Source organism: Perognathus longimembris, chromosome 1 (assembly GCF_023159225.1).
Source record: "Perognathus longimembris pacificus isolate PPM17 chromosome 1, ASM2315922v1, whole genome shotgun sequence".
Taxonomy (NCBI): domain Eukaryota; kingdom Metazoa; phylum Chordata; class Mammalia; order Rodentia; family Heteromyidae; genus Perognathus; species Perognathus longimembris.
Genome location: NC_063161.1, coordinates 53,026,146 through 53,051,963, shown reverse-complemented (window position 1 = coordinate 53,051,963; position 25,818 = coordinate 53,026,146). Strand labels below are relative to the sequence as shown.

General features: G+C 43.2%; 1 protein-coding gene across 1 annotated transcript in view; it reads left to right on the top strand.

Annotated features, from left to right (window-relative positions):
• The first annotated feature begins 2,622 nt into the window (after positions 1–2,622).
• Slc4a8 (solute carrier family 4 member 8) overlaps positions 2,623–25,818 on the top strand; it is a 65,273-nt gene continuing 42,077 nt past the window's right edge. The window contains exons 1-4 of the mRNA XM_048364209.1: positions 2,623–2,804; positions 15,637–15,718; positions 24,807–24,953; positions 25,449–25,584. Coding sequence (XP_048220166.1) covers positions 2,631–2,804; positions 15,637–15,718; positions 24,807–24,953; positions 25,449–25,584 — 539 coding nt within the window. The 5' untranslated portion in view covers positions 2,623–2,630. The remainder of the gene's footprint in view (positions 2,805–15,636; positions 15,719–24,806; positions 24,954–25,448; positions 25,585–25,818) is intronic.

Genomic DNA, 25,818 nt, shown 5'->3' with positions numbered 1-25,818 from the left:
TGCATCCCTGATGCACTACCGATTGTGTGTGTGTGTGTGTGTGTGTGTGTGTGTGTGTGGACAGGTAGTTTGCATTTCCTGACCACTTTATGCCTCCTTCTAGGCCAAGTGAATGCCCCAGGGAGATGCTGAGTTTTGTAGTGCTTTGTAAACCAATTTTAAATTCTGTCTTCTTTAGAACAATAATTGGTGTGGGTGGTATCCTTGGCCAAATATTTTCCTTCCAGCTTCCCCATGGCCTGTTTGCTGACTAGGCTGACAGACAGCACTTTCCCTCCAGGGTAGGATATAGCAGAAGCTGGGAGCCTGCTGTCTGGAGCCAAGTGAATTAATCTCCTTTGGGAAGAAGAGACCAACTCAGACCTGTGAGGGAAGGGGGCTTGTCTTCCACAGGGCCCCAGATAGCAAGAGCCTTGTACAGCCTCATAGGCTGTCTGTGTGGCATACTTCCTTTTGTAATTTACACAGAAGGCCAGCAGATGGAGCTCTTAACCCTACAGTAAAGGACCAAAGGCTCTGCCTTCACCTTTAAACTGGAGGAAAATCAGATCTACTAGAGGTTCCCAGGAATCACCTCCACTTTCCATTCCTTTCCATCAGCCATGGCTGATGCTTGTCTTCTGGGGCACACCTTCCCTTTGGCTTATCTTGAATTAGTATGTCCCCAGGGTCAGTCTAACTGATTTCTTTGCTTCAGTTTTGTCCTTCTAATCCATCCTGCCCTAATGGCAGATTTCAGAGATGGGATCATTTTTCACAGGACAGTGTAGCGTGGAGGAAAGGATTGCACTGATGCAGACCTGCCCTTGACTCATCTCATCAGAGAGGCTTTCCTAACTGCCTCAGAGAAACTCCATCACATAAGCTGACTTCTAACAGTTTCCTCTGAGTCCTTGACTACTTCCTTTGTGCTGTTTCCTTATCACCCACCACAGGGCTAGATAGATAGGATCTCAGTAAAGATGTTCTGAATTAATATGGATAGATAGGATCTCAGTAAAGATGTTCTGAATTAATAAATGAATGATTGACTCCCACTGCCTGGCCTTGAGAAAGTTACTTAGTTTCTTGGAGCCTCAGTCCTCTTACTGGTAAATCTGTGCCTGTTGTTTTAAATGAGACAATGCATTTCCACCACTAGGTCCTGGTGAAGGGAAGTGTTCCCCAAACCCTTCAACAGTTCTAGGTTTTTATCATATAAGAAAAGTAAGTCTGGCTGGGTGCTGGTGACTCATGTGTGTAATCCCAGCTACTTAGGAGGCTGAGATCTGAGGATCAGGGTTCAAAGCCAGCCAAGGGAGCATGTCTGTGAGACTTTTAATCTCCAATTGACTACAAAAAAGTCAGAAGTGGAGCTGTGGCTCAAGTAGTAGAGCTTTCCAGTTTCAGGGACAATGCAAGGGATGATATGTGAAGATTGAAACTTTAACATGTGCTGGACTATGTTCCTTAATCGTAGGTTCTTTTTTTTTTTTTTGCCAGTCCTGGAGCTTAGACTCAGGGCCTGAGCACTGTCCCTGGCTTCTTTTTGCTTAAGGCTAGCTACCCTGCCACTTGAACCACAGTGCCACTTCTGGCCACTTTCTATATAAGTGGTGCTGAGGATTCAAACCCAGGCCTTCATGTATAAGAGGCAAGCAAGCACTCTTGCCACTAGGCCACATTCCCAGCCCCAAGTGTAGGTTCTTTGGAGGCCGAGATGTGTGATGCTTCTTTGCCCCTTAGTAATGTGGACTCAACTACAATCTCTTTTGATGGTACATATAAAATAAAAGTCCTTTTTTTGCTCTAATGGGGATAAGAGGATTGGGGTTAGATTTTAGCCAGGTTGCTTTCTTTTAAACCAAACTCAAGTTGAATACATTACTCATCATTTTTCTAACCTTGTCTTAGATCTGTTAGTTGTTATTAAATAACAATTTGCCTTAGCTCATTTCTTGGAAAAGTTTAAAGCATTCTTTGTGGAATGACTTCATCAATTATCCTTAGTTCAACTCTTGTCTTTTCTGCTGTAGAGCTGAGACTCAGGTAGAAGGCCCAAGATATAGCCTGGGGGAGGGGGCCATAGGTCCTGACTGTAGTCACCCTGCTTCTCTTTAGTGTGCTCTTCAAGCAAGCCGACTAGCTCACAGATCAATAAATCATTTTTAGAAGGACCTTTACCCTCATTCTCAGTTATTTTCTCTTGCAATCTGAGGGGCAGCCTGATTTCTCAGAATTAAAAAATTAAAAATAATTTCCTCTTGCAATTTGAGGCCCAGATTAACTCCTTAGAATTTAAAAAGAAATAAGACAAAACCATCTCTTCAAGGAGTAAAACCATAATAGGCAAACACGATACTTTGTTCCTTGTTTTCAAGAGTCAGGTGCGGCTGCAAATTGAAGCAGGGATTTTCAATTTCTAGCAAGCAGTTGGAAAGGACCTCGGAGCCCAGAGGCCCCAGAAGGGAGGGAGGCGGTTTCCATGGCAACTGGGCCGGGTCTACTTCTCCCCGCCCCCTCCCGTAGTCCAGGGTACCGCCGGCCAGCGTCCTCTCGTGCTCCGCGCTCTGATTGGCTGCGCGAGCTGCTCTCTGATTGGCTGCGGCGGGCGCCTCGCGGGCCGGTGGCTATGGAGGCGGCGGCGCTTGATGGTTGACCGTTTGCTCCAGGGTTGGGGTCGCCGCGTGCGCTCGCGTGTGTCCGCTCACATCCCACCGGAGGGGTGTGGACTGCTGACGTTCGGCCTGGAACCCACCGGGGAGACCGAGTTCCGCTCCGCCATGCCAGCCGGGAATCACTCGGACGGCGTCCTCAGCTGTCAGGTAGGGCCCCGCCTCCCGCCCCTCCCCGGGGCTCAGCCTCCTCATCCGCGGCCCACCCTCCTTCCTCCGGCCCCCGATCCCGGCTTTCGCTGGGCGCTCCCCGAGGGCGAGGGCAGTCCAGCCCGGGACGCCAGGGGGCGCTCCGGGCGGTTGGGGATCGAGCCTGGCCTCGGAGAGGGTGACCTTGGGCCCGAACCTAGAGCAGCCCTTTGCCGCAGCCCTGGCATCACCCAGAATCTCACGGATGGGGCGCGGGGGGAGGGGGGGCGGTGACCTCGGTTCTCTGGTCCTCCATGGTGGGAGAGGCCGGCTTCTGGCCTTGCTTTGTCCTGGAACAATGTGGTCGAGAAGGGTAGTCAGGGATCTTGCTCTGCTCTGTGTTTGATTTTTATAAATTTCTGGCTTCTGTGATTCAAAGGAAGAGCTAGAAAGTTGAAACAGCCCTCATTAGTGTTGGCCAGCTTTGTGACTCCTCCGTCTAATTGCACAGACATCTGACACGTTCTGGGTAGGCAAGTCACACAGGAGCTGAGGAATTGTTGAGGGATCAGGCACACGTTGATGATTTAAGGGAATGAAAAAACAATAGGGCTGAAGTCATTGATCATAGAACTGCTGGGTGGCTAATGTAAGAGAGCATTGGACCAGGTGTTAACAGCTCTACCACACAGTCTTTGTGACCCGTGTAAGTAGTTTGCTTCTTCGAACCTCAGTTTCACTGTCTGTTACAGTAGAAATGGTGATGTCTGCATGGCTTACTTCATGCCTTACTTCACAGGGTGGTCTTTAGGATCAAATGAGGTACTATATATGGAAGTGCATTGTGCAAACGATGTTTATTATATGATAACCTGTGAGTTGTAGTTAATGAATTTCACTTCTTTTTGTGCAATAATAAGATGGCATGGGTAGTGCCCTGGAAAGAGGCTTGAGAGGTCAAGGACAACCAAGATGAGGAAAGGATTGTGGAGAGGTGGACAGTCCATCTCAGAAAGGATGACAGGATGCAATGTTGTTGTCAGGGATGGTTTCAGCTGAAGTTTGTAGCAAAATGAGTATCAGACACCAACTCCCTCCTCTTTTTCCTAGTAATCATTTGCCACTGAAAGATCGATAATTCCTTCTTTGCTTGCTAGTAAAAAAAAAAACAACAAAAAAATGTAAATAGCTGGGCACTGGTGGCTCACACCTGTAATCATAGTTACTCAGGAGATCTGAGGATCACTGTTCAAACCCAGACAGGAAAAGTCATTGGGACTCTTATTGCCAGTTAACCACTAAAAATTCAGAAGTAGAGTTTCAATTTGCATAGAACCAGCCTTAAGCGAAAAAGCTAAGACATGGTTCAAGCTTCAGTACTGGCAAGGAAAAAAAAGAATATGTAACATTTTGGAAAATCTTTCTATGTCTAGCCTTAAGGCCTGTTGTGTATATTCAACTTCTGGGGTATGATGGAAAAATAGGCAATATTTTGCCTTCCTGGAGCTTACCATATAGTGGGAAGGGTAAAGAAGGAATCCCTTTCCTTTCTTTCCTTCCTCTCCCTCTAATCCCAACACTGGGGAGGCTGAAGCAGGAGGACTGAGCATTTGAAACCAGCCTCATTATATAGTAAGATTAGTGCTTAGTCCTATGAGGGTATAAACAACTATCAGATTAGAGAATATTTTTCTAAAGAAAAATTTGAACAAAGGTCTGAAGAATGAATATTAGTTGAGGAAAGGGGCAGATCAAAAGAATTGTGGACAAAGAGAACAGCATATTCCACAGTCCTGTGATAGAAGAGGGGGCATATCTTGAAAGGACAGTGATGTAGAGTGTGGGGAGCCATGAGGGGAGTGGTGTGAGATATACTCTGGGGTTGTAATGTCGTGGGCTACTGTCGCCCCTACTGAGGGAGTTGGTATTTATCTGAAGAACAAGAGGATGTCACTAGAGAGGAAGATGAGGCAGGAGAGAGAGCATGCTGGAACAGAGAGCAAATGAGATCATGATTACATCTTTCTAGTGAAACGTTTCTCTGGCTGCAGTGGAGAGAACAGACTGGAACAAATGTGAGGAGACAGTGTTTTTAACATGCAGAATGTGCACAGGTTGTATTATTGAGAGTATAATAACCCTTAGGATTTTGTTAATGTTCTGTGAAATTAATGATTTCCTGAATGCTTCCGAGGGTAGGACAAGAAATAATTATCTCTTTTACATACAGTGTGTGGAACTTTCATGGTGATGGAATGAGGAGAAGAAATAGAAGTATAGAAACAGTAAGACTGCATGAAGGCTGTAGTCAGGCATTAGGTAAATGGGAACTTGAGGTATATCAGGAGAAAAAGAGAATGAGGGTATGAGGGTAGAAGGAAGAAAGGGAATGGGGATGGCATGGAGAAGACATGGCCAATCAACTGCCGATTACCAATGACGTTCCTTGTGCCTACCAGGCTGTGTGCAGGGGAGATAGACCTTGCAGAGTGAGTCCATGGTATAACTTGAAGCAATCAGAGAGGGTTCCAGCTAGCACACCTCCAGAAGTTTGTGCTGTTTTCCCTGGTGTGTACTACTACTACCATCCTAGCCTGACAGTATCTTCTGCTTGCTCTTCTGGCTTACAGTTTACTGTCTACAGTCAGAGAGCAACCAGAGAGCAGCCAGAGAGCTCTTCAAACTCAAGTCAGATCATGCCATATCCTATTTTGGCATGCTTCAGTGCTTTTCCAGTACATTTATCTCCTTCTCTTCCTCCTTCTTCTCTTCCTCTTTTCCTGTTTTTGAGACAGGGTCTCATTGTGTAGCATTTTGGCTGGCCTCTTATGAGCACCTGTAACTTATATGAAGGGCTTTTTTTTTTTTTTTTGCCAGTCCTGCACCTATGAACTCAGGGCCTGAGTACTGTCCCTATCTTCTTTTTGTTCAAGGCTAGCACTCTACCACTTGAGCCACAGCACTACTTCTGGCCTTTTCTGTATATGTGGTGCTGAGGAATCGAACCCAGGGCTTCATGTATACAAGGCAAGCACTCTTGCCACTAGGCCATATTCCCAGCCCGAAGGGTTCTTGTTTATTCTCAAATTGAAGCTGCATAAGGACAGAAGTCAGGCAGAACATTTTGTCATCTAGCAGAATGTCTGATATACAATGCTGCTTAATTGCATGAGCATCATAAATGCCTCTCTCGTATCCCACACCAATGTGCTTCTACGTAAAGAGCTCAGAGTCTAGTAAGGATTAGCACAGAGCAACAGGTGGCCATTAGAGGTTCACACACAGCTCTCCCTCTTTGTTGCTGTGCCTTTGCTAAGGTGTTCAAGCCGGAAAAATCTTTCCCCTTCTCTTCACCTAGGAATTTTTTTTTTTTTTTGCCAGTCCTAGGACTTGGACTCAGGCCCTAAGCACTGTCCCTGGCTTCTTTTTGCTCAAAGCTAGTACTCTACCACTTGAGCCATAGCACCACTTCTGGCCTTTTCTGTATATGTGGTGCAGAGGAATCGAACCCAGGGCTTCATATATATGAGGCAAGCACTCTACCACTAGGCCATATTACCAGCTTCACCTAGGAAATTCTGAACTTTTGGGTCTACTTCTCTGTTCACCTATTAGAAACTCAGTTTCTTCTGCTCACAGCACCTACCAAGTGTTCTGAAACTGTATACAAGATACACACTCTCATCTCTGCTGCTCACCCAACAGTTCCATTAACTAGGATCTGTGATATATATTGCCAGTCCTGGCTTGGACTCAGGCCCTAAGCACTGTCCCTGGCTTCTTTTTGCTCAAGGCTAGCACTCTACCAATTGAGCCACAGTGCCACTTCTGCCCTTTTCTGTTTATGTGGTGCTGAGGAATCGAACCTAGGGCTTCATGTATGCAAAGCAAGCACTCTACCACTAGGCCATATTCCCAGCCCCTGTGCTAGATATTTTCTACGTACTATCACATTTCTTCTCTCTTTCCCTCTCTCCCTCCTTTTCACTCTTCTTTTCTCCCTCCCTCCCCTCTCCTCCCCTCCCTCCATCCCTTCCCCTCCTTCCCTCTTTCTCTCTCTCCCTCCCTCCCTCCCTCCCTCCCTCCCTTCCTTTCTTCTTGCTGGCCAGTGGGAAATGAGTACTGGGGATGAAAACCCAGGGCCTCTGGAATACTAGTCAAGCCCTCTACTGTTGATCTACATCCCCCATTCTAGTTATCCCACTTAACTCTTTCCATAACCCTGGGAATTATGCACCTTTATCATTTCCATTTTGCAAATGAGGGAATTGAGATGTAGGGAGGAGGTCAAAGATGCCTGTGGCTCTGCCAAAATCCAGGGCTGCCCCTTTCCAAAGTATACCCTTTATATAACGCTGTGCATTATTGTAGTCTGTGGTTTTGACATCTAGATTAGTACCTGACTCTGGGCCAGTGCTTAAGAAGTGTGTTTGAGGAAATATGTATGACAGAGTATAGAAAGGTATATTATACTGAGGCTGATTGGAGGCCAACTAGGAGGCTATTGCAGTAATTTAGGATATTCCTTCTTCCTTTCTTTTCTTTTCTTTTTGGTGCTGCCCTGGAGTTTTAACTCAGGGTCTGGGCACTGTCCCTGAACTTGTTTTGCTCAAGGCCAGCACTCTATCACTTTTGTCACAGATCTACTTCTAGCTTTTTCTGTGACTTAACTGGAGATGAGTCCCACAGACTTTCCTGCTGGCTTCGAACTGTCACCCTCAGATCTAATCCTGCTGAGTAGCTAGGATTACAGGTGTGAGCCACCAGTGCTTATTATTATTTATTTATTATTTTATTATTATTTATTATTCTTATTTTTTTTTTGCCAGTCCTGGGCCTTGGACTCAGGGCCTGAGCACTGTCCCTGGCTTCTTTTTGCTCAAGGTTAGCACTCCTGCCACTTGAGCCACAGTGCCACTTCTTGGCCATTTTCTATATATGTGGTGCTGGGGAATCAAACCCAGGACTTCATGTATGAGGCAAGCACTCTTGCCACTAGGCCATATTCCCAGCCCCCTTATTATTTATTTTGATGGACTCTCTGGAATGCTATTAAAATGTTAAGAACTGATGTGCTCTTAAGGAGGATAGTAATAGAGGAAGAAGATCAGACAGTCTTAGGGGAAAGTTTCTACTTTGGTCTAGAACTGGGGACATCTCATAGCTTCACACACACCTGAGCTGAAGAAAGTGCTGAAAGAGCAGGCTGGAGAGGTTGGAGTCCTCAGCATTTGAGCAAACAATTTGGGGCATTGAAGGGAAGCTCAGTGAGAGTGGAAGCAGTAGAGACAAAGACAAGGAAGTTGCTTTTTTTGCAAATTAGGTGTGCTCATAAGTGAACATACTGCAGAAACTCAGAATATCAAAGCTGGGCAAGTGGATGATAACCAAGAAACGTGGCCAGTAGGGAATGAGTCCCATCCTATCTCCTATCTGGACCTGATAAAAACAGGATAAGACAAGGGTTGCTGAAGGACTTTGTGTTCTGGTGCCCAGTGACTCTGACACATGTTAGAGTTCAGCAAATATTTGCTGAGCAAATGAATGAACGGCTCTATGAGAGGGCAGGTCAACTTTTCTGAAGGTCATGGTCAGTTTATGGTAACCAATTGGTAAGTATTTGTTCAGTATTACTGAATAAAATGTCAACCATGGATATCAGTTTCTTTTCTCACTACATTGCAATGTACAGTTCTCCACCCCTACTCTTTTCCCCGCCCTAGGTAGTATGTAAGAACCAGGGCACCTATGGGCATTCTTTCCATGTGGCTTTGCCAGCTCTACTGAGGAGCTTCAATAAAGAGATGTGGGCTGACTTACCAGGCAGAGCCTGGAGTAGAGAGCTGATTGCAATTCAGGCTGCAAATTTACTTCCTTTAAAACCTTGAGATAATTGTCTTAGCTCATGATTTGCCTTGGCAGAGTAGACAGGGCACACAGTAATAATCAGGACAAAGAAAAGTATTTACAGTAGATTTGCTGCTAGGTTACAACAACAAATATTAGATAATGAAAGGGTTGGTTGTTTTTCCTTAAAGTAGTAACAAAAGGAGTCATAATATACATATAGTGTTAGCTGCTTTTTGCTGACATAACTGATTACCACAAATGGAGAAGCTTCAACTACCTAAGTTTATCATCTTTGAATTCTTTAGTTCAGAAATATGACATAGGTCTATATGCACTAAAATTAAGTGTTGGTGGTTGCGTTTTTTTTTTGTGTGTATGTGTGTAAGTTCCAGAATCAAATTTGTTTCTTTGCCTTTCCTATTTTTCAGAGGCTGCTTGAATTCCTTGGCTCATAGTTTTCTTCCTCCATCCTTTATCTCTAAGACCTTAATTGTGGTCTCTCCTTCCTCTCTGATTGTTCTCCTCTAACTCCCACTTACCTTTTTTTTTTTTTTTTTTTTTTTTTTTTTTGGTCATGGGGCTTGAACGCTGGTCCTGGGCGCTGTCCCTGAGCTCTTTAGCTCAAGGCTAACTCTCTACCACTTGTGCCGTAGCACCACTTCTGGTTTTCTGATGGTTAATTGGAGATAAGAGTCCCACAAACTTTCTTTCCAAGGCTGGCTTTCATACTCAGATCTCAGCCTCCTGAATAGCTAGGATTATAGGCATGAGCCACTGGTACCAGTGTGTGTGTGTGTGTGTGTGTGTGTGTGTGTGTGTGTGTGTGTGTGTGTGTGTGTTGGTCCTGGGGCTTGAACTAAGAGTCTGGCTCTGTTCCAACCCTAAGCTTTATTGCTTAAGGCTAGTGCTCTACTACTTGAGCCACAGCTCCACTTCCTGCTTTTTCTTAGTGGTTCATTGGAGATAAGAATCATGGACTTTCCTGCCCGGGGTGGCTTTGAACTGCAATCCTCAGATCTTAGCCTCCCAAGTAGCTAGGATTATGGGCATGAACCCCTGGTGCCTGGCCCCTTTACCCTTTTGAAAATACTTTGTATTGTATATTTCATGATAATCTCCTAACTTCCACTGGTTAGCAACCTTATTTCACAACTGCAATCTTAGTTCTCTTTTGTCATGTTAGGTAAGAATCACATTGTGTGTGTGTGTGCCAGTTCTGAGCACATACACAAAAACCTGAACTCAGGACCTAGGCATGGTCCCTGAGCATTTATTTTTTCTCATGGTTAGTGCTCTGCCACTTGAGCTACAGTTCTATTTAAGGCTTTCTGGTGGTTAGTTGGACTTTCCTGTCTGGGCTGGCTTTGAACCAGGATCCTCATATAGCCTTCTGAGTAGCTAAGATGTGTGAGCCACCAGCACCTAGCACAATCAGAAATTTTTTTTTTTTTTTTTTTTGCCAGTCCTGGGCCTTGGACTCAGGGCCTGAGCACTGTCCTGGCTTCTTTTTGCTCAAGGCTAGCGCTCTGCCACTTGAGCCACAGCACCACGTCTGGCCGTTTTCTATATATGTGGTGCTGGGGAATTGAACCCAGGACTTCATGTATATGATGCAAGCATTCTTGCCACTAGGCCATATTCCCAGCCCACAATCAGAAATTCTTAAGGATGAGGATGTATATCTCTTTAGGTGGGCCATTGTTCTTCCTATTACAGTATACTGATCTAGTAATCTACACTGAGTAGGAATGACTCCCAAGTGGGGTTCAAAGAAAGAGCCCCTGAGAAACCAGGGCCATTTTGGAGTTTTTCTTTCCTTGTAGGCTGCTAATGAGCCAGAATAAGCAGTTTGTGACCGCCAAGAAGAGCAGGTCTGGAACAGCTGCACAAGGTCTCATGGAACTTTTTTCCTCTCTGGTGTTTGAATTAAGTGAGGAAGTAATTGAGGGGCTAGAGAATTAGAAATTTGGGTTATATTCTGTGACAATGTCTACAAAATAGCAGAATTCAGATGCTCTGATGAATGAAGAAGAAAATGGAAATGAATGAAAGGAGAACAAATGGAGATCTGGTCAGTAAAAGGAATGGTGAATGAGGTTCTGCAACAGTAGTAGATTTAAGATGGTGATAATATGACTTGAACTATCTCACTGTCGGTATTAATCCATGATTAAGTGACTTGAGCTCTCTAAAATGACCAGATTCTTTTTTTTTTAGAAATATTACCATATAATGTTAATAATGAATAGTTCTTATGAGATCTTACCTGGCTTAGGACTGTTTATTGGGGGAATTAAGTGAGATAATGTATGTAGCAAAGATACTGAGCATATAATAAGTGCTCAATACCCATTTCTTCCTAATTCTAATTGTGTCAACTTAGTGTATAGATTGGAAAACTTATAAGTAGAATTGACAATAGTGGTCATTGTCAAAAACACCCTGGAGGGGCTGGGAATGTGGCTTAAAAGTAGCATGCTTGCGTAGCATATGTGAAACCCTGGGTTTGATCCCTTAGTACCACATAAACAGAAAAAGCTGGAAATAGCCTGTAGCTCAAGTGAGCAAAAGAAGCTCAGGGACAGTGACAGTGTCCAGTCCTTGAGTTCAAGCTCCAGGACTGGCAAAACAACACAGAAACAAAAAACAAAACCCTGGAGACGATCTCTATATCTGTTGTTTTTAAAATGGTTAAACAAATCAGAGCTCAGTACTCTTTTTGGGGATGAAGGTGGTTCTGGGTGGGAGGATATTATATATAATGTCTGACAGTATGAGATCCTTTGGGAAATGAAAGAGGCCTTTGGGTTAAATATGTGAGACTTACCTACTGCAGGAAGGGCGGTCCTGAGTGGAACAGGGGGCAAGGCAGCTTCTGTCTGTCACCTTTTTCCCTCCTGCATCCTTTCAGTTGTTTCCAGGTGTTGGGACCATTATGTAAGACTCAACTCTGTTTTTGTCTTTTAATTTATCCATTACTGTAAGTGAGATTCTGGTTTGCTACTCAAACCATAATTCTATTTTTTCCCCTAACAATGTTTTTCCCCCTCCAGAGCTGCCATGCACTTTCAATGTATGTTTAACCCTTTTTAACTTTTTATCTGGTCTCTGCTGTAGGCACTCCAGCTTGCATTTATTACTATTATTGTTGTTGTTGTTGTTGTTGTTATTTGCCAGTCCTGGGGCTTGGACTCAGGGCCTGAGCACTGTCCCTGGCTTATTTTTGCTCAAGGCTAGCACTCTACCTCTTGAGCCACAGGCCCACTTCTGGCCTTTTCTATTTATGTGGTGTTGAGGAATCTAACCCAGGGCTTCATGCATGCTAGTCAAGCACTCTACCACTAAGCCATATTCCCAGCTCCAGTTTGCATTTATGTAGAGGTCATTGTCAAAGAGCTACTAGAAGGAAGTACAGAAAGGAGGATTACTTAGAAAAAGGGCTTTGTCTTTTATTTTCCCTTCCTTCCCTCCTCCTTTTCCTTTTCTCATCAGCTTATATTGTGGTTTTCCTGATTCTTATGTCTTGAGTCACAAGCTCTTCTGAGAATTTGATCAAAGTTTTGGACTCTGTTCCCCTTCCCTACAAAATGCACTTTCATACATATTGCCATAGTTTTCTGAAGGACAGGTACTGTACAAATGTATGGACCCCAAGTAGAGAAATCTTCTTTACCATAGTGAAGGTGGTATCAGAGGAAATAATAGCCAACTGGTGAGGAATCTGCAGCAAGCAAGACCAAAGAGACTCCATGTTCCTTGTTTTTTATTCTGGATGGTTTCAACTAAACTTTGTATATTTCAAGCATATTCTGAAGTAGAGATATTTGCATAGTGAATCATCAAGTACTAATAATTTGGTTTCAATAATCATTACACCATATTGTTCTATCTATGTCTCCATTCTCCACATAGCAGACATTCTATCATTTCATCAGTAAAAACTTAGTATGTGTCACTAAAGATTTAGGACTCTTGGGGGCTGGAAATATGGCCTAGTGGTGAAGTGCTCGCCTGTATACATGAAGCCCTGGGTTTGATTCCTCAGCACCACATATATAGAAAAGGCCAGAAGAGGCGCTGTAGCTCAAGTGGCAGAATGCTAGCCTTGAGCAAAAAGAAGCCAGGGACAGTGCTCAGGGCCTGAGTCCAAGTCCCAGGACAGGCAAAAAAAAAAAAAAAAAAAGATTAAGGACTCTTTTGGGGGCTGGGAATATGGCCTAGTGGTGAAGTGCTCGCCTGTATACATGAAGCCCTGGGTTTGATTCCTCAGCACCACATATATAGAAAAAGCCGGAAGTAGCACTGTGGCTAGTGGTAGAGTGCTAGCCTTGAGCAAAAAGAAGCCAAGGACAGTGCTCAGGCCCTGAGTTCAAGCCCCAGGACTGGCACACACACACAAAAAAGATTAAGGACGCTTTTTTTTTTTTTTAAATAACATTACTGCCGGATCAGGAGATTATTTTCATACTTTTAAAGTAACAATAATAAGAGAAAAAAATGAGAATTTCTGAATATAATCAAATGTGTATTTAGTTGTTTTAAAATTTCTGAGTGCCTTATAATAATTATTATTTTTATACTTGGTTTATTTGAACTAGAATCCACATATTCGTATAGAAGCCTTACTTTTCAGGTGCTTTGGTTAATGGTTACTGGCTGTTTTCTTTGGCAAGACAGAAAATAGGGGAACAACTTAATCAGTGAATTTTGATGAAATTAGGTGAGCAATCTAAATTAAGGAAACTAACAACAAGTTTTCCAAGCAGAAGTTTTCAAAAGATTGACCTTGTTCTTTCATTTTGATTTTATAGTCTTAAAGTCAAGAAAGCAATCATTTCTTCTCCTCCTCCTCTCCACATAACTACTGCATTCTACATTGTGTGAGGTGTCTGTGGACAATCCCAAGTATTATAATTAATTGATCTCTGTCCTCTAGTAGTAAAAACCATTGGGGAAGCCAAACATGTACAGTTATCTACATACATAACTTTTCTGTTTGGTGAGAAAATACATGATAGAGTATAAACTACAGAACTCATTTAGAGAGGAAGGGTGGGTGAATACAGTCCTAATATTCAATGTACATATGTGAGAAATGGAATCATTCTTCTCCTCTCTATTTTCCCTTTTCTTGTCTTAAGACTCATTTTCTATCCTTAATATCCAAGGAAGAGCTCTCTACCCTGTGGTTCCCTCCCTGGAGTCTTACATTTCAATTACAGCATTAAGCATTAAACTCAGTACTTAAACCTAAAAGCAAGCTAAACTTCTAACAGTAGCATCCTGGCCCTCCTTATTTATTCATAGCCATAGCATCACAGACCCTTAGCTCAGGTGTGAAATTTTCGACTTATTTATCCATTTTACATGTATTTACTGACTACCCTATGCCCTGAGGAAGTTAGTTTCCTTTTATTATTATCAAGTCCACTGTAGTTTCTCTTAAATTCATTCTCCTTTCTCATTTATTCTACCATACACTCTCCAGCCCTTTTAATCAAACTGGGCATTCTGACACTGAAAAGTGTCAGAACCACCCCCACCTTCTTTACTGAGAACTAATCTCTGCCTGGAACTATCATTCTCTCCCTCCTGCGTCTGCCCCACCAACTGGCTGCTAATACTTACTGGCACCTGGAATGATTTCCTTTTTTCACATAGTAGATTCTCAATAAGTCTTTGTTAGAAGAAGAATGAGTATAATAGTGTACGGTCCAGCCCTGGGAGGACTCCATGCAGATGCCCCCCACCTGTTTAAGTCTGAGCCCAGTACCTGAGTTACCTAGGTAACTGACACACCTGGAGGCAGTTACCTCCTGCTTCTCTGAGGTCACATCCAATTCACCTGGCCAGATCTCCCACCTTTTCCTATGTAAATCCAGCTCAACACAGTCCCCGCTCTCTTTCCTTTTCTCTCGTGCTCTCTCTGTCTTTTTCTCTTCTTCCTTTCCCTCTGGCTGTCTCCCCATGCCTCCATCTTGTGTGGGCTGGCAGTTTGCTCTCCCCTCATTAAACGCCTCTGAACCATGTGATGGGTTTCCTTTCCTTTCTGGCGAACCTTACAAATAGCTTATACCTAGATTACCAATAATGCTCAGAAGACCTTGAATGGTTTAAGAAAAAGAAAATTAACCTTTAATGGGTATCCCTGCCTATCTGTTTTCCTTTCCAAGTCTGTGAGTCCAGCCAGGCTTAACCAGGACTGCTGTACACGTTTCTCTTTCTCTCTCTCTCTCTCTCTCTCTCTCTCTCTCTCTCTCTCTCTCTCTCTCCCTCTCCCTCTCTCTCTCCCTCTCCCTCTCTCTCTCTCTCTCTCTCCTCATGCTATCAGTCATCCACGCCTGAAACACGACTTTTCCACAAATCTCCATTACTCTGAGTTCTCACCTATCTTCCAGATCATGATCAAATTTTCATGTTATTTGTCCAAATTACTATAGTTATCTATGCCCCTCAAATACAATGCCGAATGTAAGGAATATGTTTTTCTAGTAGAAAAATTTCAAAACAAAAAGATTTTGAGGGGTGGGTATCAGTGGCTCACACCTGCAATCCTAGCTACTCAGGAGGCTGAGATCTGAGGACCAATGTTCAAAGCCAGCAAAATCTCAAGCAAGTCAGGGGTGTCCTTGACAATAAATGAAGCTGTTATGTTCCATAGCTTTCTACAGGTAGATATGTAGGAAGAATTGGGAGTAGAAAAAGACATGAAATCTGCTGTCCTCAACCTGAGCTTGATTCTAGTTCTACCTTTTATCACACTTGGGACCTTGGGTCATAATGATTTAATTTCTTTTGGGTCTCAGGCTATTTATTTATAAAATGAGAAAGAATATGGCTGTCATATTTGTATCCCAAAGTATTGTGAAGTTTACATTTAAAAAACGTACAAGCTAAATTTATTCATCCTGTCCTGTCCGAAAGCATCTGAACAAATAATACATGTAAAGTGTTTGGATGGATGTAGACTGCTATGACTGCTTGCTTATTTGTGTTTAAACAGAGACCCGATGAAGAAGCTGTAGTGGATCAGGGTGGGACCAGTACTGTTCTCAACATTCACTATGAAAAGGAAGAGTTGGAAGGTAAGAACCCTGTTTGGTGTGACATTGGTAAGGGAGCTTGGTGACAGACCTGGTTTTGCCCTTGGAGATCTGGGTTTGAGCTCTAACTTTCTCTCACTAGCAGTAAGACCTTGGAAGGAAAAAAAAAGGCTTATTTTTTTTTAGCTTCACCTTCCTCATCTATTAATAAACAGAGAGAAAGTTAGTACCCATGGCTCATGTGTGCTATCCTAGTTACTTGGGAGCTCAGATCAGGATTATGGTTCAAAGAAAGCTGGGTAGAAAAGCTTATGAGATGCCCATTCTCAGCCAAAAGCTGGGTGTGGTGGTATATGGCTATTATAGTTATAACAGGAAGTATAAAATATGTGAATTGTAGTAGTGGGCCCAGGCAAGAAGTGTGAGACCCTATGTCAAAAGTAACCAAGATACACTGGCTATTGTATATATGCCTACCTGATCTAGGGAAGGGAAAGAAAAATAAGGGTGTAAGATATCACAAGAAATGTACTCACTGCCTTATTATGTAACTGTACCCCTTTTGCACAACACCTTGTCAACAAAATTTAATTAATAAAATAAATTTAAAAAAAAAGAAAAAATAAAGTAACCAAGGGTTAGAGGCATGGTCTAGAGTACTTGCTTAGTAAGCTTGCGGTCCGGAGTTCAAACTCCAGTTCCAAAAGAAAAGAGTAAGTAGAGTTAACAGTAATTCTTGAAGTAGCTGACAGGGCTACCATTAAGGTATAAAGAAGAGTTCTGGGAATGTGGCTTAGTGGTAGAATGCTTGCTTAGCATGCATGAAGCCCTGGGTTCGATTCCTCAGTACCACATAAACAGAAAAGGCTGGAAGTGGCGCTGTGGCTCAAGTGAAACCTCCTTGACAATGTAGATAACTCATTTCTGTTTATTGAACCTTTTTTCTTTTTGGTCGGTGGTGGGGCTTGAACTCTGGGCCTGGGCACTGTCCCTAAGCTCTTCAGCTCAAGGCTAATGCTCTACCACTTGAGCCACAGCACCACTTCATTTATTGAATCTTGACAACTGTTGAGAAATGTAAATCTACAGACAATTTTTATTGTTCTTGGTTGTGGCACTTGAACTTAGGGTGCTGTCCCTGAGCTTTTGTGATCAAGGTTGGTGCTCTACCACTTTGGACCACAGCTCCGCTTCAGTTTTTGGGTGGTTAACTGAAGATAAAGAATCTCATGAATTTTCCCTGTCTACAGACAGTTTTGAAAGAAAAAGAAAATACAAAATAATTTTTTAAAAACTGCAGTGGCTATAAATCCTTGTTTTTGGCTTTTCCTAACGATACCCAATTTTTGCCCAGTGTTGCCATCTAAATAGTAAAAGGGAAAACAAGGAATTCATCTGTGCAAAATCCATAAGAGTTCACAGCACCAAGTTACAGTGGAAGGAAGGAAGAGGCATTTTGTTGCCTGGCTCTGTCTTATTCAGGCTCTTTCTCCCTCCACTCCCTGTCCCCAGCCCTCCATATAACCAACAGGTGATGTCCTTTGGGATTCCTTTATCCCAGGCAGCTCAGTGGGAACTTTAGCAGGCGGACTCACACATAGTCATGGCTCCTGACTGGTAGTGCTGTGTGCTTTTCCTCACCAATCAGAGGAAGGCTCACATGAGAAGCTTTAATGAGAAGCTATGTTTGGCTCAAAAGCCTTGATGAAGTATCTGCAGCACCCCCTGCACAGTTGAAGGCTGTGATACAGCAACTTTTGGGTGCCCGAGACAGCGTGTGAAATGTTCCCTCTGTACTGCTTGTTCCCGTTATGGGTTTTGCATCAAAGATGTGCAACCTCCAGAGAAAACTTGTCCTTTGGATGGGGAGAGAGCGGAAGCTGTAGAGGCTGACTCAGCCTCTGGGTCTGTTACCATGAGAACTTCTGTGGGTGGCACTGTGGAGGTCATTGATATTTGGGTAGATCAAGGTCAAGTTTCCCAAGTTATTTTGATCAAATGGATGTAGAGCCAAAGTGGGCTTCAGCAAATGGAAGACAGTAAGAGAAGGGAAGGATCTGGCATTAGAGGCTACTATTTGTTGAATGCACTTTGTGTGTTAGGCAGCAGATTAGCAAATTGTCTTTTTTGTTTTCCTAGTACTGCAGGCAGATGGAGGTGTCACTGTCCCTTTGTACATGGAAGGAAACTGTTCAGGCTCACCTAGCTTAATAGGGGAGGCTGAGATGGAGTCCTGCCATCTTCATGCTGCCATACCACTTGCAAGGCAGGATAGTGTCTAGTATTTTTGTTGTTGTTGTTGGTCATGGGGCTTGAACTCTGGGCCTAGGCTCTGTCTCTGAGCTCTTCAGCTCAAGGCTAGCACTTTACCACTTGAGCAACAGTGCCACGTCCAGTTTTCTGGTGGTTAATTGAAGATAAGAGTCTCATGGACTTTCTTGCTTGGGCTGGCTTTGAACCACGATCCTCAGACCTCAACCTCCTCAGTAGCTAGGATTAAAGGCATGAGCCACCAGTGCCTGGCTCAGTGTCCAGTATTAACCATGCAACTATAGCCTATTGCACCATCTTATACATAATTCTATTTGTCATTCCTGCTTTCTGAAGAACGCTGTTGTTTCTGCTTCTGTTGCACTTTGGAGACACATTGGTGTCTGTTCAGTTGTCCTCCAGCCTTTGCCCTCAGCAAAGAGAGAAACATTTATGAATACCTTGTCTACTTGGAAGTAGAATAATGAAGCTGGACCAGATCTCTTGGATCTGAAGAACTTGGTTTATTCCACAGAGGTCAGCTGAGGAACTGGCAAGAGTTTGAGAATCATAACCAGATGACATCATCTGTTTGCTATGCATGCTCCTTTGCTGAAAAACAAAGCTGCATAATGATGATGGCATTACTAGAGGATGAAGTGTTGGAAAACAGTTCTTTATACATAGACTATTATGAAAACTCGAATGTTGGGGGGGAGGGAGGGGGGCATGAGGGACAAGGCAACAAACAGTACAAGAAATGTATCCAATGCCCAACGTATGATACTGTAACCTCTCTGTACGTCAGTTTGATAATAAAAATTTGAGGAAAAAAAAAAGAAAACTCGAATGTTTTCTGTGTTAGCACATGCACACATAAAAAGTACAAATAGAAGACAAATGGTGCCCATATCCCAGGTCAGATACAGTTCAAGAACAGCTCTGGAGAAGAGGGCAACGGTTGGAGTCGATTGTTGACAGTTGTGGTGCTCACCTGGACTCACTAAAGCGTAATCATAGGACAGCATGAGACTGTATGCAGGGTGGTGATGTCTTCCTGAAAGGCATAAAATCAAGCCATTTCCAGATGAGTGATGGTGGCTCACACTCATAATCCTAGCTATTCAGGAGGCTGAGACCTGAGGGTGATGGCTTGAAGCCAGCAGGGGAAGACAAACCCGAGAGACTCTTATCTGGAGCTGTGGCTCAAGTGGTAGATTGCCAGCCTTGAGCAAAAGAGCAAGGGACAGCACTCAGGCCCGAGTTCAAGCCCCAGGATTGGCACTAAGTAAGTAAGTAAATAAATAAAATAAAAGACAGAAGTTTATTGTGTTTTGATTTAGAAGTACACAATAATGATATAAGGTTCTGAGGCTGAGGCTGCAGAACCATCTCTAAATCTCTCTCCCTTATATTTCATATCCTCTCCTCACAAGACAGAAAACATTCCCTTATCCCATTTTCAGAACAGTTACTGAGATTCTAGTATCTGACCCTTGTTAGAAGTTTTGCATATGTGGCTCTTTGCATAAGTTCATTCTGTCAGTAACAGAAGATAAAGGAAATCATCACGTTGGGAAGAACCAATGTGTTCTACAACGTGTTTATAAGAAGAGTTTCCAGACATAAATTCAAGAACAATAACAGCCCATCATGTGCTTCAGTTGCCTCTTTCTGCAACTGGAGGAAAACAAGGCAGTTGCTTTAGTTGAGTAATGGCTTTTTCCATTGTCTTTGGCAGATCATTATTCTTGATTAATTACTAGATTTATGAGTCCTTGAGTAAATTTAATGCCTTCTAATAAGTTTTTAATAGAGACAAGAGCCATTTGGTTATACTTATAACTTAAAAGTCTTGTAGGTTAGATTTTCCTCTGTGGTTATTGACTTTGAGTAAATCTGTAAGCCCAGAAGAGCAGAACATCCTTTAGTATGTGCTACTGAGCTCTGCATGAATGCTCAATAAATGGTGCACACCCTACATTGTACATCAGTTGGCCTAGTCTCTGTGTACCCAAAGGTTGGTCAAAACCTGTGGTTTCTGTCCAGTTACACAAGATCATTGCCAGGTTGCTAATGATTGCTCTCATCTGACTGTTTCTTTTTTTTTTTTTTTAAAGATACACTGACATTACATTTCTCTCATAAGTTTTAGTAAATTAGATTACTTCATTTTGCACATAAGTACCTCCCAATAGACTAGACTTAACACTTACTAAAAAAAAAAAAAAAGCTGGGAACTGATGGCTCATGCCTGTAATCCTAGTTACTCAGGAGACAGAGGTCTGAGAATCATGGTTTGAAGCCAGGTCAGGCAGGAAAGTCCATGAGACTCTTATCTCCAATAAACTATTTAGAAAAAGCAAGAAGTGGGGCTGTGGCTGAAGTGGTAGAGCGCCTTGAGCACAAACAGGCGCAGGCCCTGAGTTCAAGCCCCCCCAAAATTGAGGAATTAGCTGGGTCCTTTATACATAGACTTTTCTGAATGCTCGGATACTTTCTGTACTAGCCAGAGAATGGCATTTGGATGTGTGGGCAGGTAAGTGAAGAGGACATAGATGGGATAGGAGGTAGATGAATAAGCAGCAGAGTGGCCACAGGTTAATTTGCTGAAGTCACTGAACTACCAGAATTCAGTTAGATGGATTGCGATATATTCATTTCCTAGTGTCTGTCATAGTTTCTGCTAATTTTGCTCAAAAAAACTAAAATCCCTGCTTCAGAATCCTTAGCCTAGAAACTGATGTTTAGAATCATCTGACAGCACTTGATCCTTGGCTCTGACCCCTGCTGAGCTTGTTTTCATTTCTGTCTCTCTGGGTTTTCAAAAGAGAAGCAGAAAGTTCTTTCTCTAGGACTTCACTTTTATCTCGCTTCCTGTAGAACCATTATAGGCATTTGAAAGGCATTTTCCCCAGTATGCTTCAGACTTGCCTACCAGGAGTTTAGATGTCGAGTAAAAGCCATGTTTATTCATGGTACCCTCTGCAACAAATAAGTAAGGAGGGGAACAACAGTTGAACCATTGTGTTATCTACAAAGAATGACCTAGCCAGAACCTTTCCTAGGACTTGAACATTAGAACCGGACTCACTATCAAGACTGAGACTCACTAGACAAGACTGAGAAGTCATTTGGTCCAACTTCCTCATTTTTCTGTATTAGTGACTGTGAGTAAACTAGCCAATCAGATGAGAACTATTAACGGGTTGTAAAGTCCATTCACTACCTCCTCAATATTTCTTTAGCATGTAACTAGAATGCAGTCTTCTAATATTAAGTAGCACTACTAACAAGTAGTACTGGTGTGAACCTGGTGGAGGAGTTGGGAATATGTTCAAAGAGAAGTGGAGGTAATAGCTGGTCTCCACTGGTTTTCAGGAAAGAGGAAGCCTAGGGCCGAGATGGTATTAGTAAAATACTGGCACTACTGGGTCCCAGTGGCTCACACCTGTAATCCTAAACTGAGGATTGTGGTTCAAAGCTAGCCGGGGCAGGAAAGTCTGTAAGAATCTTATCTCCAATTAACCCCAGAAAACTGGAAGTGGCACTGTGGCTCAAGTGGTAGAGCACTAGCCTTGAGCTGAATAGCTCAGGGACAGCACCCAGGCCCAGAGGTCAAGCCCCGCAAGTGACAAAAAGAGTTCTTTACTGAAGCCCAGCTCTGCCTCAGTGCATTAGATTTCATAACACCTAGATCACCATGTTACGGGCCCTTTGAAGTGCATCTCTATTTTTTTTTGTTTGTTTGTTTTTTGGCCAGTCCTGGGGCTTGGACTCAGGGCCTGAGCACTGTCCCTGGCTTCTTTTTGCTCAAGGATAGAACTCTGCCACTTGAGCCACAGTGCCACTTCTGGCCATTTTCTGTATATGTGGTGCTGGGGAATTGAACCCAGGGCTTCATGTATATAAGGCAAGCACTCTTGCCACTAGGCCATATCCCCAGCCCTGAAGTGCATCTCTAACATAGAATTATGTTTTTCATAGCACATGTATTATTTATGGTCTGATCCTGCCTACTGTTTTGTCCTTTTCCAACCTCCTTTCCCTCTTTTTTCCTTGCTCTGGCTCTACTGGCTGATCTTTGGCCTTGGAAGCAGCTCCATACATCCCAATTTAGTGGCTTGCTCTATGATCTTTCCTCTTCCAGAATACTCTCCTCCCAGTTCTTTTTATCGCCTCTCCTCATTGCTCATCTTAGCCTTTTCTATCCTATTCTTGTTGCAGACATTTTAGTTGTGTGTGTGTGTGTGTGTGTGTGTGTGTGTGTGTGTGTGTGTGTGTAGGCATTGGGGCTTGAACTCAGGACTTCATACTCTTACATGAGAGATCAGTGCTCTACCACTTGAACCACACCTTCACTTCTCACTTTAGTACTTGGATTCATCATACTTATCAGTCTTTGAAATACTACCCTTATGTTTGCATGTTGTTCTTTTCCTCCAACCACAGTACCTTATCTGAAGACTGTGCTGTTCTCTCCTCTATCCCCAACCCCTGGGACAGAACTTGGCACAAATAGGTAACTCCAGACCTCTGCTAATGCCACCTGGGTCATTCTCAGTGATACACCATAGGGACTTCATTGGCATACCATACTGGAACACTATTACTTAACAGATGGTATTTAATTTAGTCACTTTCATACTGTAAGCACTTTACATTGACAATGTCAGCAGCCTACAATCTTATGTTCTAGCAGATGATTTCCTCTGGGGCTGTATTTCTCTTTTATTGAAGTAGCAAGATGACGACATTATGTTCAGAGATCTGCCTGTCAAAAATGTCTTAGATGTGTATAAGACTGTCTTGAGATAGGAGGAAGGCAAATGTGTGATTCCATCAGATACTAAGCATTTTATCTTCCTGTCTCACTACATCCTAACAGATCTCTAATCATTTTCTCTTTTAATCCGTACTTTTTCTAATTTAGTTTGCTTTTGTACTTTGGAATTTGGAAAGGAGAGAAGGGCAAAGAAAAGGAGGGTGAAGTAGACAAAACAAATAGCACTCTAGGCACTTTAGCATCACTTAGAATTGTGGAGCATCAGTCAAAGTTTAGTTCAGCACTAGGAAACCCCACTGCTAGGAAAAGGAGATGGCAGAGTTGTCAGCCCTTCTTCTAAAGGTCCCTTCCCTGGACAGTATTATATTCTTGATCAAGTTTTCCATTCTCAAGTTAGTCAGAAACTTTTTTTTGCTAGTCCTGGGCCTTGGACTCAGGGTCTGAGTGCCGTCCCTGGCTTCTTTTTGCTCAAGGCACTTGAGCCACAGCGCCACTTCTGACTGTTTTCTATATATGTAGTGCTGAGGAATCAAACCCAGGGCTTCATGTATACGAGGCAAGCACTCTTGCCACTAGGCCATATGTCTAGCCCCAGTCAGAATCTTTTTATTCACCCTATACCCTGATGATTACTTAATTCATCCTAATCACATTCACTTTGGTTAGATGTCTTTTTTTGTGTAGACTTATTAGTATTGGAGGCCCTCTTAGGTCAGGTTGTATACTTTTTTTTTCTTTTTCTGCCAGTCCTGGGGCTTGGACTCAGGGCCTGATCACAGTTCTTGGCTTCATTTTTGCTCAAGGGTAGCACTCTACCTCTTCAACCACAGCACCACTTCTGCCTTTTTCTGTTTATATGGTGCTGAGGAATTGAACCCAGGGCTTCATGTATGCTAGGCAAGCACTCTACCACTAAGCCACATTCCCAGCCCCAGACTGTGTACTCTTAAGGGGGCCCTAAAGGATTACCCTCCTAGGAGAGGAGATATTTAAGAGATATCCTGTTTGCTGAACATTAGTGAAGCAATGGCCCCTGGTAAGACATAGTTTGGTTGTCTAGGGATTCTGGGAGGAGGGTCTGGTGGGACCTTGAGGAACTTATAGATGAGCAGCAGGGATAAGACAGAGAACTGCTGAACTCTAATACCAGGCAGAAAAGAACTTCATGAGAGCAGTCTGGCCAAGGGCCCTAGGTATATAGAGGAAGGAGGCAACAGGTCTGGTTAGGGAAATCAGAAATGATACCAAGAAGATGCATTTGTCATATAAATGCTGGATGACTGAAAATCCACAAAGCATCAGCACATTTGTGGAACAGCAGTTTGATTCACAAAGAGAAAAGAGTATAAGGAAACGGTGGCTGTGGGAGCCAGAGTTAAGAGAGGAACTAGAGCTGGAACCAGGCCATTCTGTTGCTGTGGTAGATAGATAAGGTGTACATCTCTACATAGTTTTTCCTCTAAGAATGCTTGTTCAGTATGAGCATAGAGCATATCGAATTTCCTTTTAACTCTCTTGAGATGATCACTTGTTTTTATGTGTGTGAATGCTATTCCTGGTACTTGAATTTAGGCACAGTCTTTGAGCTTTTGTGCTCAAGGCTAGCACTCTACCAGTTGAGCCACAACTCTACTTCTGAATTTTGTGGTGCTTAATTGGAGCTAGTCTCATAGACTTTCTGGCCTCATCCGGCTTCGAATTGCAATCCTCAGATCTCAGCCTCGAGTAGCTAGGATTATAGGTGTGAGCCACCAGTGCCCAGCTGCCCACTTGGTTCTTTAAGAGGTTTTTCTTTTTGTTTTTACTTTGAATGTATATTTGGTCCTAAGGAAGAAAAGACTAGAAGGGAGATTGAGGTCTGAGAATGAAGAGTCTAGTGTTGTGGTCAATCTAAAAAGAAACCTGTAATCTTTTCCCTCTTAACTATGCTAAATTTCTTTCTTCCCTCCCTCCCCCTCTCCTTCCTTGACGTGCAGGTACTGGAGCCTGAACTCAGGGCCCTTGCACTCAGCTTTTTCTCTCACAGCCACTTGAGCCACACTATGTTCCTTTTTCTAAAGGAGTTTTCTTCACAGATCTTCTGCTTCTTTCCAGGTCATAGGACTCTCTATGTGGGGGTTCGGATGCCTCTGGGCCGGCAGAGCCATCGGCACCACCGCACTCATGGACAGAAGCACCGGAGGCGAGGACGAGGCAAAGGGGCCAGCCAGGGAGAAGAGGGCTTGGAGGCGCTGGCTCATGGTAGCACCTAGGGGAGGGGGACTGGGGTCTGTCCACAGTGGGGATGGGAGCCAGGCTTGGGTTGCTTTTGAGGGCCACAGGCAGGCAGTCCTGATTCTCTAGCCCTTGGGTAGGGTTTTCAGAGCTTGTTTCCAAGAAGAAATGCCTATAAGAATCCAAAGGATGCTCACAAAAACTGCTCACTCAGTTCAGACTCTGTCATAGTCAATATTATAATAAGTGAGATTCTTTGCTAGAGAATTAGCCATTTCTGTTGATCAAATTTGTCAGGTTTCCAGGTTCTTAAGGGATTTCTAGAAGTGGTCTTAGTTCACAGATGTGTCCTCTCATGAAACTGATTCGACAGAACAGCTTTGTTTTTCCCCTCTGAGAAAAAAAGTGCTTAAAAAAATCTACAGTAAAGATAGTCTTCCTGAAGTTAATTAGATGAGACAGAATTCTATTTCTGTTCTGACTGTAAGGCAAGAGGCAGACTTTCTCTCTCTGTTTCCCTAGACACACCTTCTCAGCGTGTTCAGTTCATTCTTGGCACTGAGGAGGATGAAGAGCATGTACCTCATGAGCTGTTCACAGAGCTGGATGAGATTTGTATGCGAGAGGGAGAAGATGCTGAGTGGAAGGAGACAGCCAGGTAAGGTCTTTCAACCACCTGGATTAAGATATGCTTGAATAGACAGATACGTAGCTTTCAGCAAGTGATGGGCTTGCTTGCCTTTTATTTATTTTGGGGTGATTAGTAGCTTAGGTGCAGGTGTTTCCTATGGAACATCTTGGTGTTGATCTTTTAGGATGTCTCTGGTTATACCTTAAACACAGAATTGGTGACATAAACATGTGACCTTCAGGGGATACTGTCTCATTTGTT